Here is an 18,232-nt window from a genome sequence, read left to right as displayed (position 1 = left end):
TGATTAATGGTTATGTTAAAGTAAGTGGTATGCGGTCCAGTTATGCTGCTCTGATTAACGGTTATGTTAAAGTAAGTGGTATGCGGTATCTCTGTGACCCTCCTGGGACTCCAGCTGGATCTGCTGAGGCTAGATAGCATTGTCACCCATCGCGTCTCATCCCTGCTCCCTCACCTAACCGGCTCGGCCACTGTACACGTTTCCAACAGTGCGCTTGATGGTGGCGACAGTGGCTCAAGATGTAGAGCAGTCGTCTAGTAGTCAGAAGGTTCCCGGTTCGGTTCCCCCTCCTCCCGGGCAGCGTGTCGAAGTGTCCTTGAGCAAGACACTTAACCCCTAACTGCTCCCGATGAGCAGGTTGGCTCCTTGGATGGTTGCCTCCGCCGTTGGTGTGTGAATGGGTAACAGGTGAGAACAAATTTGTAAAGCGCTTTGGATAAAAGCGCTATATAAATGCAGCCATTACCATTTACCATTTAGATAGCATCATCACCCATCTTGTCTCATCCATGCTCCCTCACCTAACCGGCTCGGCCACTGTACACGTTGCGCTTGATGGTCTTTGTATGGAAGAATTTTGTCAAGAACATTGTACATTTTGTGAATTCCAACCAATTTCCTATGGTGTCAAGTGTCTTGCTCGGGGAGCCAGCAAAAACTCCACTGGCTCCCCGTCAACTACAGATCCTCATAAATCACTGCATGGGTTGGCTCCATCCTACCTGACCAACCTACTCCACCCTACACTCCAGCACGTGGCCTCCGCTCCTCACCATTCCCCGCACCAGGCGTTCCACACTGGGAGGCCGAGCCTTCTCCTTGCTGCCCCCAGGCTGTGGAACTCCCTCTCCCCTACCATCTGAGGCTCTGACACCATCAATCAATCTTTTGGCGATTCTCTCTTTAAATCGAATTTATTATTATTATTATTCATGGTGTCGGCTCAAACATGAGTCTCTAGGCATTGGATGCTGATCATTCAACAATATCCAGGGATACTTGCTGAGCACATGCTCATTGTCATTACATTCCTGCCACACATACTTGCATTACTAGCTCTGGTATAATTTGCAGACCTGAGAGCTCGGAAATTAATGGAGTGGGACATAAAATTGCTTATACCAACAAAAGTAAAGGCGGCTTATTTGATTGAGGAACTCATTTGCAATGTTTAGAGTCTTAGAAACGTATTGACATTTTAAAGAGTGACATTCAGCTGATCCCTTCCTATACTCTATACTCTTTAGTTATTCTCATAGAGATATATATATATAGTGTGCAATCCTGTTCCTCAACCCAATATTTGAGTCACATGATCTTCTACTAAAATTTTGTGGGGGAAATAAACTGTTATCATGTATATACTGCCACCTAGAGGCTTTGATTTATTATTTAAAGAGGTCACTGATTCCTATCTCTCTTTCCACTAAATGGCAGTAATGCATGGCTGTGAGTGTGAGTCTTTCACCTTTTACATATTGTAATAGCCAATTTCATTTCTCTTACCCTTTCCTTCAATTTATGATTGGTCATCCTTAAATGACAGAATTCTCTGTCTCCAGGCCTAGTCAACAGACAGCATTGAAAGATACAAGCTTCACTACCTGTCATGTCTGCAGGGTTAAGTAATGATGGCATTGCTTAGTACATCTTGCTCCATGTTTGTTTCATCCCACTCCATTTGTCAAAGGTGAAGGCCACTCTGTTCAGTACATTTTCACGTGCACCTGGTATATGCATGTGGGAGAATAGGGTATAAAGCGTCTTGTATTCTGATCTGTGGGCAGCATCTCTTTGGACAGACAGACTGCCTCTGTGTACTCTGTGATATTGATGTGCTCTTTACTGCAGTAGACTTGTAATACACCTATACTTTTACTTTTGATCGACTATCAGCCTCAGTTTGACTCTTTATTTCAACACTCTGAATTCTAGCGACTACAATATCTAGCTTTGGCATGGATCGATTGTTTAGATTGCTAGCATCATGGTTAACAAATGCAAATATATTGTAGTCTGCCCACGTTGTTCTGACCAGGATTACGTTCCTTTTGCCCCCTTGAAGCGCACCAACACAGAGTCTGACGTATACAGCAGACAGGTCTATGGCACACTGTGTTGCCATTGGCACAGTGTCAGTAGCAGTGGGGATGCTTTACTCAACCAATCTCATTGGTTCTTGTACAGAAACACTAGCCGCTTCAGGACGTGCATCAATTCTGGTACTTGTTAGCTGCAACCAGCAGCTCTATAGCATGCTCTGTTGGCTGGTCAACAAATATTTCTCCTTCAACCCTGGACCAATTACAATTTTTATTAATTGAGACCCCACTTGATGGAAAAATAGGGTCCAGGTTTTAAAATCCTGGAATTCCCCTTTAAGTATTTGTATTACGTGTTGACAGAAGGCTGAAGGTGCTAGAACTTCGACTAAAGGATATAGCATAATCTGCTATGAGAAAGACACATACCTGACCCAGACTCTGATGGTGCCACAAGCCCAGCAGAAACCTTGATTATTCATTCATTCAACCTATATGAAGGGACCTAGCTACATCACCAACACTCTAATAAATTACAGGCCAGCAAGAACACTGCGATCATCAACTGCTGGACTACTAGAGGCTCCCAGAAACAGTAAAAAAAAAGGATTGGTAATGCAGCCTTTATCAACTATGCCCCAAAACTATGGAATAAACTACTCCAAAACATCAGAGAAGCAAACTCACTAGATATCTTCAAAAGACAGCTTAAAACCTACTTCTTTGCTCAGGCATTTAAATGAAAATTCCTATCAAACTCATGTGTCGATTCTATGCAAATTTTATCTCGCTATCTCCTCCCTCCTCTCTGACCGAGACAACTCACATCTCCACTCCCCAGACTGTCGAGGTCGTCCTCACCCCCCCCCCCCCCACTCTCACTCTCAAGTGTGCTGCACTCGCCCCCACCCCCCTCACCCCCGGCCCTGCTGATATGAATTTAAGACCGTGTGCCATTATTACTACCAAATGTAATAATTGTGAAAGCCCCTTGAATATTGAATATTACTACAATGAAGAGCACTGCTCTGTTGTAATCCAAAATTGAACTATTTTGTTAAATACCTTGTTGTATGTCTGCTCCATTTTATAATTAAAAATTTAACTATTTTATCACACTTTTTACTTCTTACTGATGCACTGCTCTGTTGTATGTTAAATACCCTGTTGTATGTCTGTTCTATTTTATAATTTTTAGACTATTTTTTAACCAAATCATTTTAAACAATTTTTATTATTTGTATTACTGAATGAAACTGTAAACAGAGAACCTATTGGGATGCTAGATCCTAATGTGAAACACTGTGATTTACCTCTCTTTTTCATGCTCGCTTATGCCTGTATTTTTTACTGTTGTGAAGCACTTTGAACTGCAACTTCTGTATGAAAAGTGCTATATAAATAGTTATTATTATTATTATTATTATTATTATTATTATTATTATTATTATTATTATTATTATTATTATTATTATTATTATTATTATTATATTTAAACTCGAAAGGACACTGATTTCCCTAATTTACAGTGACGTTGAGTACATACAATTTAAAAATATAAGATGACGTAAAGATAAAACAAAGATAAAAACATGTAATCACAACACAATAGAAACAAGATAAAAATAAGATAAAAACATGTAATCACAACACGATAAAAACAAGATAAAATTAAATAAAAACACATATTATTAAATACAATTAAAATAATTACGAAAATGAAGTACAGTGGTTAATGATCAAAGCTTTGAATTGTCCAAAGGTTGGAAGAATATCAATCTTTAAAGTGCATCGAAGGGTATTCAGAGAGTGTATGTAGCACTAAAGGAGAAGGCAGTCTTTCCAAGATTAGAACAAGCTCAGGGAACATTAAGCATGAGCAAATCACCAGAGTTCCAATCCAGCACCATTGTAATGTAAAGAGATTGCTGACCAATAAGAGCTTTGGAAATAAACAAATGCCAATGTTTATCACACCTCTCTGCAAGAGAGGGCCAACCAGTTTAAATAAGTTTAAATACATTTTTAAAAATGCCCTCCAACTGTGAAATGTTTTATCGATCGGGAAAGGATGTCACCCAGAGCATGTGAATGGAGCAAACTTTTGATCTCCCGGGCGACGGTACATCATGTAATTTTATTTGACTTACTCGGAAGCATTTTATATCACCTAAACATCAAATCTGGGCCACTTATTTGTGTGTGTGTGTGTGTGTGTGTGGTAGCAGGCTGGGGTAGGCTGAACTGCTGAAGTGGTGGCTGAGGAGAGCTTGGAGATTTGTAGGGAGAAGCTGGGAGAACAGGGACACTGGAGATCTTGAGTAATTTATTTATTTAAAACAAGCTGGTCAAGTCCGGGATAGTTGGGGGTTTGAAGAGACAGTTCATGGAAGGAGTTAACTTGCCAGCATTGGTGTCCTCTCTTTACAGGTGATACTCTCTTTGATCGGCCATGTTGTGTGCCTCAGGATACATGATGAGTCTTCTTAACTTGTTTTCGTCGCTGTATTTCCCTTGCTCTCACTTCACTCCTCTCTCCTGCTCTGCTTCCTTGCTCTGCTCCACTTGCTCTGCTTCACTCCCTGCAATCAACTCAGCTGAGCCTATATGGCAATTAGACTGCCTGTCTTAAAGGGGCAGTGCCAATAGGCCACTCTGCTACAAGTCCAAGTCCGAGTCATCAGTGCTCAAGTCCAAGTCGAGTCACAAGTCCTGAAAATCAGTCCAGGACTTGAGTACTACAACACTGGAAGTTGGACCATTTGAGTGGTTTGAGTGGCAGATGCGTTCTTCACCCCCCACTCCGCTCACATGCTCTGCCGTCACCCGAACTATGTTTCATCTACATAGCCTTCGTTGGTGTGAGAAGAACTGTGGCTGGTATCGTCGCCGGTGGGACCGTCCGATCTCCCGCGAGCCAGAGGGCGGACCAGTCTGTAGAGTGCCACCAGTGGGATGGGAGCCACAGGCAGCGCGGAGAGAAGAATTATGATGGCGAACACCCAGTCTGGGTACGGCTTCGTCTCCATCTTGGGGAACTCAGCCTGTTGGGAAACAGAGAGGCGTCTTCTCTGAACTGGTGTAGTTAACCTGTTAAGCTGTTAATTGGGGGACCCTACTGTCGCTCGTCATAAATCAATCAATACAGACCGTATTAATTCATGTTGTGTTTCTTTTTCAAATGTAGCCAAGAGTAAAGACCCTAACCCTATCAAAACAGCAGTCAACGTGTATATTTTCAGTTTGTTTACCAATGATTTTAAGTGTTATTAGCTAAATATGCGTTTCTCTGAAATCTGTAAATTCTCTGTGCATTGCATCGGAAAAAGGTGAGTAGTCACATGAGGAAATGATTAAATCCAGATTGAACCCGATCCATACAGTAGATGTATGACTTGGCCATAATAAGGTCATTTATAGGCCTGATTTTCTATATTCAAATTATATTTCAAATTGCATGTCTCCGGATGGCAAAATGTAGTATTGCATCTACAAAAAAAAACATAAATCATCTCCCCTTTATTCATTTGCTTAGAATCTTTTTAAACTTGATCTCAAGAAGGTGTTGAATGAGCTCAGTGAACGAGTTTCTTACGAGGTCAATGTTAGCATGGTGTTATTCACCGTCAAAGATGAAAATTAAAATTATAATTTATATTCTGCTTTGGTTCATTACAATTTACTCAAGTATAGTAACAGACACAATAGCCACAATGGCTACAGCTTAAGAGGTTAAAAAAAGAAAATGTATAAGTGGTCTACAGTACATGTTAAAATAATAGCTCTACATTCCGACAGCCATCACTGAGTATTTGGTCAGTAACATGGGTCTCCCAGTCCCTCCGCTCTGCAGTAAACACTTTATCCAATCAGGAGAGAGAACTCCACACTATTAAAAATGGTCTGACAAAAATAAGAAATTAAATAACTACTTTTAAGAAAATGTGTCCTTGAAACAAGTAAAATAATCGACCAGTGCAGTAAGCAAATGTGGCTTGGCAAGATATCTTGAAATAAGTAAAGATATGTATGGGTTTTCTCTCCTGATTGGATAAAGATTGGATAAGGTGGGAAGGGATACCAAAACATTTATTTTATGTTTAATGCAGAACTGAGGGACTGGGAGACCCATGTTACTGACCAAACACTCTATAACAGTGATGGCTGTCAGAAATTAGAATGTAGAGCTATTTAACACATCTTTTAATAAAAAAAGAAAATACCACTCACAGCATCTTTAAGCTACTTCTTTCACCATGTGAATTTCATTAGAATCCGTAATGCCACCAAACAGTGACCTCTAGGCAAAAGAGTCCCTCTGGTGCTGCACCTTTTCATTTGATTTGATTTATTTTGGTCTGATGTGTGTGTTGGAGTTGAGTGGGGATAAGGGAGAGGTTGCTATTGCTGGCCACCAAGTGAGCTCTGGAGAACTTCACAGAAGAGAGGGAGAACTTGAAGAGAAGAACGAGATGGAACTTAAATTACGTAAACAACGCACCAGTAACTGATGCATTCTGGGAAATGGAGGAAAATATTGCAAATACAGTATCACCAGTACCTGGTGCATGATGGAGGAGGAGGAGGGGGGAGAATGTCCTATGTCTCAATTCAGGGGCTGTATCCTTCAATGGCTGTATTTTAATTGTGTCCCATTTCGAAAGCACCTTCAAATGCAACTGAGAAATGCAGCCTTCTTTTCCTGAGTTTGGAGAATCCAACAGATGGATCCTTCAGGACAGCCAAATATCACGGAATGCATTTCACACCAACCAGCAGCGATGGCAGAAGGCTGATAGCTGTGCCTGTGAGACACAGCAGTAATGTACGATCTAGGACCATTATTATGCATCAACCCCAGTCTCCTCCGTAGACCAGGCCGTGTCCTTTAACAACACTTGGTTCGCCCGCACCAGTCTACAATGGACACGCCTTTGTATACTGCATCTTTGGAAGGATACAACCCCTGAATTGAGACACAGCTATTCATTCAATCCCCACTCAAACCTCCTATCTCCCCCTATCCCCACTTAACTCCAACCCACACCCATCAGACCCAATTTCAATTTCCACATATCAGACCCAATTTAGTTTTTTGATTAAACTTAAACTTAAAATGAAGTGCAATACCAAGAGGGTCTCCTTTGTTCACTGTTTGACTACAGGTTATTCTACCTTCAATCAACAAATATCTCCCGCTGTCTTCTTCACTCACAATTAAAACATCTTAAGAACAACATCTTGGTAAGAACATTCATCTGGTTATAGCCTAGCCAGATATATTTGATCTCATATTATAACCAGATGAAGGCCGTTGTACAGAAATGTTTCTGATTTTATTCTATTTTATTTATATATTCATTCACCAGACAAAAAACAACAACAATATTCTTGTAAAAAACACATAAGTGAACTGATCGGAAGCATAATCTTAAGTGTAGAAAAATCAGCAAAACAATAACAAATAAACTGGAAGTGAACTGCGGGTATTGCACTACCACCCCTGCAGGTCTTATATAACAAGAGGTGCAAATCCAGAGCCTGCAGAATAATGAAAGACCCTCACCACCCCAACAACAGCCTGTTCAAGCTGCTGCGGTCAGGCAAACGACTGCGCACACCAGCAACTAGGACAGAGAGACTTCGGCTCAGCTTCTTCCCCCAGGCCATCAGAGTCTTGAACACTGAACTCTCCACACACGCACACATGAGCACACACACAACACACATACTGTATACGCTCACACACTAACAGACACTTTAGCACGAACACACACACGCTGCACACGCACACACTCAACGGTCACTTTACACAATGAAAAGGTCACTATAAATAAATAAAAAGAACGGGAGTGGTTCTTGTATAGTAAATAGATGGATATAACAAGATAGCATAAGGATATATAATATATACCGTACTTTTCGGACTATAAGCCGTGGCTTTTTTCCCCATTTTTCTACCCTGCGGCTTATATAACGGTGCGGCTTATACAGTATGTGGACAAAACCCGAAAATCGAAATATTGCTTTTTTTATTGCATTGAAATGTTATTTATCTGTTCCCTTATTTGCTAAACTTAATACAACTTGTAAATTAGTTAATGTTATTTGTCCGACAGTATTGTGTCCCAATGGGAGTCATTCTCTGTAGAGGTGGGAACTTAAAGCTCAATATAAGAACGGCCATGCACCACCACTCACAGAATCGAGAAAGAGCAATCAATCTGTCAATCCTTTCCGTGTCCGGGCCGGGTGAGGTTTCCCGTGTTGAGTCAAATTAAGCCGCAGGCTCCACTCCTTACATATGGTAATTAAACATTAAAACACATGCAGCTTATAGTCCAGTGCGGCTTATATATGTACACATCATTCAATTTAGCTGCTGCGGCTTATAGTCAGGTGCGGCTTATAGTGCGAAAAGTACGGTAGTATAACTGTATATTGTATAGTGGGCGGCTACGTGGCGTAGTGGGCAAGGCGCTCGCCACAAAATGCTGGAGACGCTGGGCTCGTCAGTTCGAGCCCAGCGCTCCACATTTGCTTTCAGTTTAGCTGGTCGTCCGTACTAATACACATTGGCCGTATTAGGGGGTGGGAAACTGATGGGTGGGGATCGGGCGTTGTGGACAGCGACTCCTACAGGTCGGTTGGTGTGCTTGCGCAGTAGAATCAGGAAGTGTCGGGGGCCGCGTGAGCCTCCCACGCGTTACTCCTCGCCACTGAGAGATCGAGCTGCGCAGGTGAAAAGATGCGACTGCTGTTACCTCAAGTACCGGAGGGGACTTGTGCTATGTATGACTTAGTCCACATTGCAGCCGGCTTGTGGGAGGCAAGAAACAGCGTCCGTGACAGGGGAGGGTTGAATTGGATGATACGAAATTGGGATGGGAGAAAATATAGAAAATGGGAGAAAAAGTGGATAAAAAAAGAAAAAAACTGTATATTGTATAGTATTGTATAGTAGTGTACATAAGACCCAGTGCCTCATCCGTAGCTATCACTGTATTGCACTATCGCAGGACCTTAGCATGTCTTTTACCATGCTTTTTGTAAACGTATGTACATTATACCTGTTATGTCTCATTCTATGTCTTATTTAAATTTGTATTACTTGTATTATTGCACAATCGCTGCGGGCATGACCACCCGCATTTCACTGTATGCTTGTATGCCGTGACAAATAAAACTCTTAACTTGAACTGCCGCTTCCAGTGCCATTCACCTAGAATTAAACTTGAATGCATTAGTCTGGATCTAATCGCCCACTTCTGCCCTTTAAAATGAATAAATAATAATAATTCAATGACTCAGGCTATTCAGGAATCGCTTGAATTGGATGATCGAGTTACGGGATTTGGAAAAAGACATAGCTCAGGCATAGTCAAGAAATACAGAGTGCAGACACTACTACAGTGGTGTCAGGAGAACTGCCTCTCCCTGAACGTCAGCAAAACAAAAGAGATGATTGTGGACTTCAGGAGGTCGGGGGTCAAGGACTACAGCCCCCTCAGCATCGACGGGGCACCGGTTGAGAGAGTGAACAGTTTCAAGTACCTCGGAGCCCACATATCCGAGGACTTGACATGGACCACACACATTGACAGTGTTGTGAAGAAGGCACGACAACGCCTCTACTTCCTCAGGCGCCTAAGGAAGTTCCAAGTCAGTCAGAAGATCCTTAGGAACTTCTACTCATGTACAATAGAGAGCATCCTGACCGGCAACATCACCTCCTGGTTTGGGAATAGCACTGCACAAGACCGTAGCAGACTACAAAGAGTGACACGTTCAGCCGAACGCACAATTGGAGGGGGGCTTCCCACCCTCCAGAACATTTACATCAAGCGGTGCAAGGGGAAGGCTAAGAGAATTATTAAGGACTCGAGCCACCCGAACAACTGCCTCTTTGAACTGCTGCGGTCAGGCAAGCGATACCGGAGTCTTAAAGGTGCTATGCATTATAAATGTCATTTTTCAGTCTCTAGCATTGTATTATAGTAATAGGAGTTCGTATCAATGTGTTTTTGGGCCTAAATACTATATTCCGAATACGAATTCCTCAGCTACAGCCCATCCCCTCTTTGCCTCTAGTAAATCAGGTCATGTTGATTTGACGACCTGGTGCACGTCACAGGGCGCTGTTTATAGCGCACGGTGATGTGATTGGCTCTGTGGTTTTAGTAATGCCCGCCTCCATTCTTGCTACCTGCAGGGTGGAAGGTTTGTCCAGAAGATCACTAATCAGCTGAAGCCTGATGCGGTTCCCTCGGTCTTCGACAGACAGACCGGCGTTAGCTCTCGGGACTCGGGAGCGATCGCTAGCTACTTAGCACCAGCCGGGGCCGGCGTTAGCAACCGGGAGCGTCGTTGAGCATTCAGCCTGCTGGCTACCTAGATCCACTTCAACCAGCGTCGCGGAGCATTCAGCCTGCTGGCTACACAGCTTGTCGGTGTGCTAATAGCCTCTGCAAGCTAACGGTAGCTGGCTACACAGCTTGTCGGTGTGCTGGAGCCTCTGCAAGCTAACGTTAGCTGGCTACACAGCTTGTCGGTGTGCTGGAGCCTCTGCAAGCTAACGGTAGCTGGCTCCAGGCTATTAGCACATCGACAAGCTGCTGGAGCTCCCGACGCTCGGCTGGTTGAAGTGGATCTAGGTAGCCAGCAGGCTGAATGCTCCGCGACGCTCCCGGTTGCTATCATGTGCAGGTCCTCTTCTCAGACCTGTGTGGCAAAGCACTGCACACGCATCATGCAAGCTACACATCGCTGCATGTTGATCAATGGTGGCCCACTCGGTGCATCACAGTGGGCTACTATTGTGCTAACAACAACCGCGGTGTCCGGCTTGTCGGCCGGCATGAGTGCTCGATTTGGGGTGGTTCTCTCCTCCTTGTGTGCCCCCGTTCTCGCGGGTGTCCTGCCGGGGAGCTTGTGGACGCGACAACAGCGGCGGCCGTAGCGTTAGTTAGCTCATAGCTATTGTGTACCACTAGCGTTACGGCGGGCTCGAGCACCCTACGGCTGCCGCCGTTGTCGCGTCCATGGGCTCCCTGGCAGGGTACCCGTGGGGACGGGGGTGTACAGAGAGGAGAGAACCATTTTGTGTCGGGCGTGCATGCCGGCCAGCGAGCCGGACGTCGGGATATGTTGTTAGCACAATAGCTACCAAGCTAAGCTATGTTAGCTTCTAACGGTGTATACACAATATGTACAACGACACAATGATTTACATTATTACAAATATGGTAACGTGGTTGTGGCTTTTACAAATAGTGGTAACATATATATAGATAGACAGTACTGCTACATCTCTATATTTATGACATACCATATTTGTATTGCTACAGTACTGCTCAGTACTGCTATGATGGAGACCAGAGAAAGACTTTCGTCTTGTTTACATCAGGGTCCCCCAATTTCAATTAATGGTAACATATTATATATATATAGATAGACAGTACTGCTACATCTCTATATTTATGACATACCATATTTGTATGTAACCTGAAACCTAATCTCTGACGGGGAGATGGGCGGAGCTATTTGGTGGGTGGCTGTCACTCAAAGTCTGGGTGGAGCCAAGCCAATAATAGCCTGCTTTCATGAGGCTGAAAAATGCTGGTTTTGAGTACAAGATTAGAAATATAAAACAATGATTATTTTTGGAATAAAAATTACAGATGTGTTACATAGACTCACAGGAAGTGTGTAAAGTTGCCCAAATAGTGCTAGGAATAGCAGTGCATAACCCCTTTAAGGCGAGCACAGAAAGACTCAGAAGAAGCTTCTATCCCCAGGCCATCAGGCTGCTAAACGAACAATAATCGCTAAACGAACAATAATCACTATGCAACAACCATCAAATGCACACAGCACACACACCCACACGCACACACTCACTCAAACAAACAACACACTGCAGCACCCACTCTCCACACTTTAGATCACACAAACACACTTACACTTTATATTTATTGATAAAGGATTTGCACTACAACTCGTACACCTACTGTGAATTGTACCTAAATTGCACCTCGTCCCATTTCTCCATTTCTGCCTTGCACTATATAGTATTGTATATTAGTACACTGCACAGTATTGTATATTGTATGGTAACTACGTCTATTCTGCATCGAACATTGTACATATGTCTAAACTGAACACTGTGACCTCTTTTTTTTACTTCTAATTTTACTATGTTTTTATTTCATACTTATCTTGTCTTGCACAGTCTCTGGAGCGCAACAGTAAGAAGCATTTTGTACAAAAGTATTCTGTACTTCTGTATGACAACTATTAAAGAAACTTGAAACTATGCAGACCTCCGGTGTAGACGGACAATCTATGACTTTCTATAGTCTAGGTCAGGGACGTGCACAGACATTTGGAGGGCTATTGCTCTAACCTGGACACCCCCCCCCCACCCACACTGGGCACTGTATTATTGAATAGAGCCCCACTGGGCACTGAATAGAGCCCCACTGGGCTCTGTATTACTGAATAGAGCCCCACTGGGCTCTGTATTACTGAATAGAGCCCCACTGGGCACTGAATAGAGCCCCACTGGGCACTGTATTACTGAATAGAGCCCCACTGGGCACTGTATTACTGAATAGAGCCCCACTGGGCACTGTATTATTGAATAGAGCCCCACTGGGCACTGTATTACTGAATAGAGCCCCACTGGGCACTGTATTATTGAATAGAGCCCCACTGGGCACTGTATTACTGAATAGAGCCCCACTGGGCTCTGTATTATTGAATAGAGCCCCACTGGGCTCTGTATTACTGAATAGAGCCCCACTGGGCACTGTATTACTGAATAGAGCCCCACTGGGCACTGTATTACTGAATAGAGCCCCACTGGGCTCTGTATTACTGAATAGAGCCCCACTGGGCACTGTATTACTGAATAGAGCCCCACTGGGCACTGTATTACTGAATAGAGCCCCACTGGGCACTGTATTACTGAATAGAGCCCTACTGGGCACTGTATTACTGAATAGAGCCCCACTGGGCACTGTATTACTGAATAGAGCCCCACTGGGCACTGTATTACTGAATAGAGCCCCACTGGGCACTGTATTACTGAATAGAGCCCCACTGGGCACTGTATTACTGAATAGAGCCCCACTGGGCACTGTATTACTGAATAGAGCCCCACTGGGCACTGTATTACTGAATAGAGCCCCACTGGGCACTGTATTACTGAATAGAGCCCCACTGGGCACTGTATTACTGAATAGAGCCCCACTGGGCTCTGTATTACTGAATAGAGCCCCACTGGGCACTGAATAGAGCCCCACTGGGCACTGTATTACTGAATAGAGCCCCACTGGGCACTGTATTACTGAATAGAGCCCCACTGGGCACTGTATTACTGAATAGAGCCCCACTGGGCACTGTATTATTGAATAGAGCCCCACTGGGCACTGTATTACTGAATAGAGCCCCACTGGGCTCTGTATTACTGAATAGAGCCCCACTGGGCTCTGTATTACTGAATAGAGCCCCACTGGGCACTGTATTACTGAATAGAGCCCCACTGGGCACTGTATTATTGAATAGAGCCCTACTGGGCACTGTATTACTGAATAGAGCCCTACTGGGCACTGTATTACTGAATAGAGCCCCACTGGGCTCTGTATTACTGAATAGAGCCCTACTGGGCACTGTATTACTGAATAGAGCCCCACTGGGCACTGTATTACTGAATAGAGCCCCACTGGGCACTGTATTATTTAATAGAGCCCCACTGGGCACTGTATTACTGAATAGAGCCCTACTGGGCACTGTATTACTGAATAGAGCCCCACTGGGCTCTGTATTACTGAATAGAGCCCCACTGGGCACTGTATTACTGAATAGAGCCCTACTGGGCACTGTATTACTGAATAGAGCCCTACTGGGCACTGTATTACTGAATAGAGCCCCACTGAGCACTGTATTACTGAATAGAGCCCCACTGGGCACTGTATTATTTAATAGAGCCCTACTGGGCACTGTATTACTGAATAGAGCCCCACTGAGCACTGTATTACTGAATAGAGCCCCACTGGGCACTGTATTATTGAATAGAGCCCCACTGGGCACTGTATTACTGAATAGAGCCCCACTGAGCACTGTATTACTGAATAGAGCCCCACTGGGCACTGTATTATTGAATAGAGCCCCACTGGGCACTGTATTACTGAATAGAGCCCCACTGGGCACTGTATTATTGAATAGAGCCCCACTGGGCACTGTATTACTGAATAGAGCCCCACTGGGCACTGTATTATTGAATAGAGCCCCACTGGGCTCTGTATTACTGAATGCTTGCCTCCCCTCAGCTGCCTTTTCATTAGAGTTTGTAACAGAAAGCTCTTATGCCAAGTCAAGTCAAGTCAAGTCAAGAGTTTTAATTGTCACGGCATACAGGTATACAATGAAATGCGGCTGGTCTATGCGCTCGATTCAGTTTCTGAGGTGTTGCACAGTCAGAGGGGAGGCTGAGCTGGTCGCTGCGCAGTGGCGGACTCAGGTTGTTTGCAGGGCAGGGGCGAAAATAAAAAAAAGGGGCACCTACTGCACAACATGGGACCCCATCAGCAAGCAAAAAGCTATGATGCATCAGGTATGGTGAAATAGATTTCATCCTTGATTAAGATTAACATTATGTAGGCCTAGTCTAGGCAATCCAGATTCAAAGCATATAAGTATAACATTTTCCGCCACTCAAAAGGACACTTTAGCGTGACATTTTTCAACTGTGGGGTTACATGGTCAAGTTTAGACCATTGGAAGGGCACCAACGTCTTCTCGATTTCGACACTCAAAAGGGCACTTTTGTGTGAAGTCTTTCAGCCGTCGGGGCGCCAGAGGGTGAGGCAGTGTCGCTGCGCCTTCTTGCCCCTCCCTGTATTTGTAACAAAGCTGCTTGTTAATTCTTTATGTACATTTTTTTTTATAAAAAAAGGCTCTCCAGAGGGGGCAACTCAGCCAATCAGAGTAAATGCGCTGTTGCCCGGGCAACAATAGCCCGTACCTGTGCACATCCCTGGTCTAGGTGTACCAGTTCTGACCCACCAGCTTTGATCCACTCTGCTTTGATCAGCAGGGCAAGCTGTACTGTACACAAACTCTAGGTATGTGGGGACAGAAAATGCATGCTATTGCATCATGTTAGTCAGAGTCTGGTCTGTGTATGAGCCTTTGTAGAAATCAAACACCTACATAGTCAGGGTTCCATGCAGGGTAGGTGGGGTGCTTGGTGGTCTGGACAGCGATGTAGGCCAGGAACACCACCAGCAGCATCAGGGGACTGATGAACTGCCAGCACACCCTCCAGAAGATGTTGGGCCTCCTCCCAGTCATGGAGAAGATGTCGTCACTGAAGCTGGCGTGAAGAACCAATCGCAAAGCAAAGAATCAGCCAAACAACCAATCACAAAGCAAAGAAATACAAAACAATCAGCCAAACAACCAATCACAAAGCAAACAATCAGCCAAACAAACAATCACAAAACAACCAATCACAAAGCAAACAATCAGCCAAACAAACAATCACAAAACAACCAATCACAAAGCAAACAATCAGCCAAACAGCAAATCACAAACCAAGCAATCAGTGACAAAATAACTGTTATACGACTGAACCCCAAAAAAGATGTCAGATGTCTCCAATTAAGAATTTTTTTTGAAAACCAGGAAGATTGGGACAAAATTCGACACCCTTCTGCTATAGAACGCTTTATAGCTAATATCCAAATTGATGCTTCAATACAAAACATTCTTTCTAAATTATATCAAAACCTAATATCAATGAACCACAACGACTCGCTATACATTAAGTTGAAGTGGGAGGCTGAGCTCCAACAGGAGATCTCACAAGAGGAGTGATTCGATGTTCGTACTGAAGCACATAAGGTGACTAATTCTAATTCCTGGAGAGAATATAAATGGAAGGTCATTAGTAGGTTTTTCAAGACCCCCTTATTGACTGCTAAAGCAGATACGACTCCCACAAGCGAATGCTGGAGGGGATGTGGTGAACAAATAGGTAACCATACACACATTTTCTGGACATGCCCAAAACTATGTCACTTCTGGGATGATGTATTCAGGGATGTAAAAAAAGTATTCGACATGGACATTCCACAAGATTTCAAAACTGCCATCCTCGGAGTCATACCAGAGGGCATTGAGGAAAGGAAAAGTGTGTATCTTCTTCAAATACTGTTAACTGCTGCCAAGAAAATGATCACAATTAATTGGTTAAAACCCAGTCCCCCAACACATAACCAATGGCTAAACAAAGTTAAAGAAATTCAGGACATGGAGAGGATGACTCATCTGATCAGGTTGCAAGGTGAACAGTTCGATAGAAAGTGGGCTGCTTATATAGAGCGAATAGGGCTATAAAGGCATTGTATTACTTATTTGCATCTTATTATTTTCATCTCACTCCCCATTTGATTGTCATTTAATTTTTTTAAATGGTTTGATCCACACATGTAGTATATTCTGGTTTACCTGTTTTTTTTATTTTTTTTTATTAATATTATTATATATATTTTTTTAAATTTCTGTTAATGTATTTATTTTTGCGCCCCTTCCCCAAGCATAGCTGTCTCTTGATGACATGGTACAGAGAGGATGTTGGTTGAGAACTAGTTGTAAGGTATATCTGTACTGTCTTGATTTTGTGCTGAATAGAAGGGAAATGTGAACGGGAAGAAGGACGCAATCCTAACTGCATGCATTTACATGCTTTTGAGAAAGGTCAGTGATGGAGGATGAAGGGTTGGATTTGTAATGCAGTGATGGTGATACAACCAAAGCTCTGGTATAAGAGAATGTTTGCTACTGCTGTACTACACCCAGAGAAGAGAGGTTGACATGTAGTATATTCTGGGTTACCTGTTTATTTATTTATTTTGTTTTGTTGTTGGTTTTTGTCCCCACGCCCCTTCCCCTTCCCCAAGCATAGCTGTCTCTTAATGATACGGTACAGACATGATGTTGATTGAGAACGTAATGTAAAGTATATCTGCATATCTGTACTGTTTTGATTTTGTGCTGAATAAAAAAAAATATATGATCCAAAAAAGATACTGGATACTGAAGATACTGGAGCACACAGTTCACTTTAATTTATTAATGATCAGGTACGGTGGTGTAGTGGTTAACACTGTCGCCTCACAGGTAGAAGGTCCTGGGTTTGATTCCTGCTTGGGGACCAGGTTGCTTTGTTGCCAGGTACCCAGGTGGGGTATCTCCCGGGCCCGTGGTCTCAAGGGTTTCCCCCCCCAATAAGACAAAACCCAATGGAAAAACATGCACAACAGATCACTAACGCTGTCACGTCCCTGACGAAGACGGACAGGAGCACTTGGATTGGTCCCGGGCGCGGCGCCCTGATCCCGCGGCTCCCAACGGGATGGGAGGTGCAGAGAACATTTCGTCAGCGACTCAGTGCATGTGTGTGTGTGTGTGTTAATCTGATGACAAATAAAGACTTCTACTTCTACAAACAACAGACGTTTCGATGCACACTGTGACTACTTCGGAGAAGAGGAGGGCGAGGAAAATCATGGCAGACCCGGCCCACCCGGGTCACAACCTCTTCACCATGCTCCCCCACGGCAGACGGCTACGGCTGCCCAAGACATTAAAGTCCCGCCATAGACTCAGCTTCTTCCCCTCAGCAGCTCGCCTGGTAAACGAGTCAGGTGTCCCCCTGCTCCCCCCCTCTATGGCGAGCTGCTAGGGCTGGACCTCTGGACTTGAACTATGCTGCACTGTTTCCATGTCCCCTACCACTGCACTTTTTACAGTCTTATTGTTGTCTCACTGTTCTGTCCTGTCTTGCACTTTACTTATAATTATTTATTATTTATTTACTGTTGTATTTCCATTTGTACTGCAATATGGTGAATAAAGTAATCTGAATCTGAATCTGAAGACTTGAGTTGTCAGCCATTTGCACCTGCTCAATAAAAAAAGTTAACTGTGCTCCAGTATCTTCTTTGGGCTCATTATCTATGGCAGGGGTTCCCAAACTTTTCAGGCCGGGACCCAGAAAATAAGGCGTCAGAGAGCCGCGGCCCAATGCACATCGTCAGGCTCTTTTTCTATTTTTTTTTTTGCCAGGCGACCGATTTTTTAAGCCAAATATCACTTCAATCCTATTAAGTTAGTTCAAGTTA

At 43.7% G+C, this 18,232-nt stretch overlaps 1 protein-coding gene across 1 annotated transcript in view; it reads right to left on the bottom strand.

The window, feature by feature from the left end:
• Positions 1-4,873: 4,873 nt before the first annotated feature.
• Positions 4,874-18,232, bottom strand: part of slc6a18 (solute carrier family 6 member 18) — a gene marked incomplete at both ends in the record, with an annotated part of 57,345 nt that continues 43,986 nt past the window's right edge. The window contains 2 exons of the mRNA XM_084311984.1: positions 4,874-5,086; positions 15,258-15,420. Of these exons, the coding sequence (XP_084168110.1) occupies positions 4,874-5,086; positions 15,258-15,420 (376 nt within the window). The remainder of the gene's footprint in view (positions 5,087-15,257; positions 15,421-18,232) is intronic.

This window comes from Notolepis coatsorum, assembly GCF_963971535.1.
Source record: "Notolepis coatsorum genome assembly, chromosome: 4".
Lineage (NCBI taxonomy): Eukaryota > Metazoa > Chordata > Actinopteri > Aulopiformes > Paralepididae > Notolepis > Notolepis coatsorum.
This window is presented reverse-complemented; position numbering and strand designations above follow the sequence as displayed.